The sequence below is a fragment of the Embiotoca jacksoni genome, unplaced genomic scaffold (genome assembly GCF_022577435.1).
Source record: "Embiotoca jacksoni isolate LCO1_2020_lvr unplaced genomic scaffold, fEmbJac1.0.p SCAF_13, whole genome shotgun sequence".
NCBI classification, from domain to species: domain Eukaryota; kingdom Metazoa; phylum Chordata; class Actinopteri; family Embiotocidae; genus Embiotoca; species Embiotoca jacksoni.
This window is the reverse complement of record NW_027185263.1, coordinates 8077180-8080015: the sequence shown is the minus strand read 5'-3', so window position 1 is coordinate 8080015 and position 2836 is coordinate 8077180. Positions and strand designations below refer to the sequence as shown.

The following is a 2836-nucleotide window of genomic DNA, read 5'->3' as shown; positions in this document are numbered from 1 at the left end:
GATATGCGGGCCCTCGCGCGGTCCAGCAGGTCGGGGCCCGGCAGGTCGGGGCCCCCGGATCCCTGATGTGCAGCGCGCGATAGACCGCGTATCCCCGATCACAGTTTTCATTTTCGTCTCGTTTGACCTTAAACATCAACTTCCTGTGTCACGGCGAATCATCAAAACTTTGCAGCATCGCCACGGCGACGCCCTTTGACAAAATCACATGAACTTCTCAATACATCATCATCAATGTCTGAAGGCTATTCTGACCCGACTTTAGGTTCATGTGATCAACCAGCTCGACAAAGCATGTGAAAGTATGAAATATTTCCCATTTCCAGTTGCCAGCAGGGGGCGCTATGACTATGAGCGAATATTACCACACGGGTGTCTTCAGGGTCGGACTTTTATCATACCTGTGACGGAACCGAATTTCGTGCATGCAGGTAAATGCAGCTGCCGCGGCATCTCTTTAGGGGGCGCTGGCGAGCCATTTGGCCACGCCAACTCGCGACTCCGCCGGATGTGCGTACCAAACTTTCACGAGTTTTTGAATAGGATAAAGTCAAAAACAGTCAACGTTAAAAGTTTTACTTTGAAAAGAACAAACGGAAACAGGTTTTATTTCTTCCGGTTGGCCTCGTGTTCTTCACATTTTGCAGCTGTTTCTTAAATATTTGGTTTTTTTTTAGCGCAAAGTAACTCTTATTTCGTCCGGCGGATATCCCGTTGCGTATCAGAGGCTGTTTAGTTTAAAGTGGCGCGCTACACGACGACGACTTTTATAACCTCATGCGGTGACGTTAATACCCTCCCGAACCGCAACTGAAACTTTGAACTCCTCTGGCTGGCGTCGGCTAAGTTAGCTCGGCTGACTGGTCCATGGCACCTCTCCGGCTCCTGTGCGTCCACGGTTACCGTCAGAGCGGCAGCTCGTTCCGGGAAAAGACGGGCGCTCTGCGGAAGCTTCTGAAGAAACACGCGGAGTTTGTGTACGTGGATGCACCGCTCGGCGTGGAGCAAGCCAGCGAGAAAGGTGAGTCCGGTTTGTCCGAAAAATGCAAATTCTAAATCAACACATTTGCAGATAACAAAAGGGTATAAAAAATAATAATAATAATAAAAAAAAAATCTGTAAACTTAAAAGTGAAGGCGGTCGGACAAACCGTAGTGGTGAAAAAGAGTATAAAATCGAAATATTCAAGTACAATTACTGCCAGTACTTACTTAAATGTACTTAGTTACAATCCACCACTGGTAGAGGTGGACATAAGCAGGTATTCAGAAGTAGTCACACGTTCTCAAAAGAATTAAATGTTTAGAAAATGAATAGCTAAACAAAATGTGTTTATTGATTTATTACCATTTTAAAGTAGCAATGATTATTTGATCATATCCTCCGCTAGATCTGTAGTGTTTTGAATGTGGCAAGTTATGACAAGCGCAACTATCTTTATGTGACCCATTCAATAATATTCATGATTTTGTTTTCACTCGTGTATAATCACCGGAAACTAAGAATTGCTTTGTTTCCGTTATCCTAGAATGACACCCAATATCTAGAGAGAGGAGGTCCTCTTCCGCAAAACCTGCCTTCTTGCACCGCTCATCTGTATGTCTTTCTTATGAATAGAAAATATTTAAATGCAGCAGAGTAACCACTTTCTTCTTCTGGCCCTTCAGAAGTTCCCCATAAGGAGAACGATTCAGTTGCTGGACCTGGAGGCGACGAGGACCCCAGAGGTTGGTGGTTCTCCGACATCCAGGCTCGGAGTTTCAGCGCTCAGCAGCAGTGCGAGGAAAGCCTGGGGCTCGACGAGAGCGTGACAGCTGTGAGAGAAGCTGTGAAAACCCACGGCCCATTTGACGGCATCCTGGGCTTCAGTCAGGGCGCAGCTTTCGTGGCCATGCTCTGCTCTCTTCAGGAGCACAAACTGGAGCCAGAATTCAGCTTCCGCTTTGCCATCCTCGTCGCGGGTTTCCGCAGCGCATGTAAGGAACACGAAAAATTCTACATTTCCCCGGTTCAGATGCCCACTTTGCATGTTTTCGGACTGGAGGACAGAGTCATCCCTGACAACATGAGCAGAGAGCTCCTCCCCTCCTTCCAAGACCCTCAGGTCCTCATACATCCTGGTGGCCATTTTATCCCTGCTGCTTCTGCTCACAGACAATCATACCAGGACTTTCTCAAGAGGTTCCAGTGAGAAATGAAAGTCCCAGAAACTCGGTCAAAAGCGGATTAAGTGAAGACTCAAGCACTTAAATACGGCCAGAGAATGTTGTGTATTTAATTTTCAAAATCATCTTGGGGGAGTATAATTGATCCCAGAGTCACGGTGACGGTGGGTAAAAATGCAGAGTCGTGACCTTTCTGCGCCGAAGCGTTTTTCTCTTTGGATCTGATGCATTTGAAACGGTACCACGGCTGCTGTCCTTCTCAGGGAAAATATCTTCTGACAAAAAATAAATAAGGTGACACGTTTATTTAAAGTACCGTGGTCTCTTTTTTTGTGTGTGTGTGTGAGCCGAGCAATATCTTTGCTGTAACCTTCAGAGAAAATTTAGCGCCACAGTGTAGGACTGCGAGGACGAGGTCAGTAACATTCTTTGTGGCTTTGTGCTGATTATTACCTGCACTTCTCCTGCTGAATTTCTGAAATATTTTGGCATTGTATTGTTGAAATGAGATCAGATTGAGACATGCTTCAAACAAGTCCAATACAAACAGGCAAAAAGTGCTGCTGTTATGTCAGGATAGTCAAGACGGGACCAAAATCCTGCCACCAGAGGCTCCTGCTGGCTGCATCATGTAGTTTTCGGTACATCTGATCCAGTAAACGGAAGTAGT

The 2836-nt window shown here is 46.1% G+C and overlaps 1 protein-coding gene across 2 annotated transcripts; it reads left to right on the top strand.

Annotated features, from left to right (window-relative positions):
• Nucleotides 1-632: 632 nt before the first annotated feature.
• Nucleotides 633-2472, top strand: ovca2 (OVCA2 serine hydrolase domain containing). 2 transcript variants are annotated; one of them, XM_069145568.1, is made up of 2 exons: nt 633-1021; nt 1672-2472. In XM_069145568.1, the coding sequence occupies exons 1-2, from the start codon at nt 868-870 to the stop codon at nt 2190-2192; spliced, it is 675 nt and encodes a 224-aa protein (XP_069001669.1). In that variant the 5' UTR covers nt 633-867; the 3' UTR covers nt 2193-2472. The 2 variants fall into 2 exon arrangements, with proteins under 2 accessions (XP_069001669.1, XP_069001668.1); XM_069145567.1 differs by having other exon boundaries at nt 1669-2472.
• Nucleotides 2473-2836: the final 364 nt, after the last annotated feature.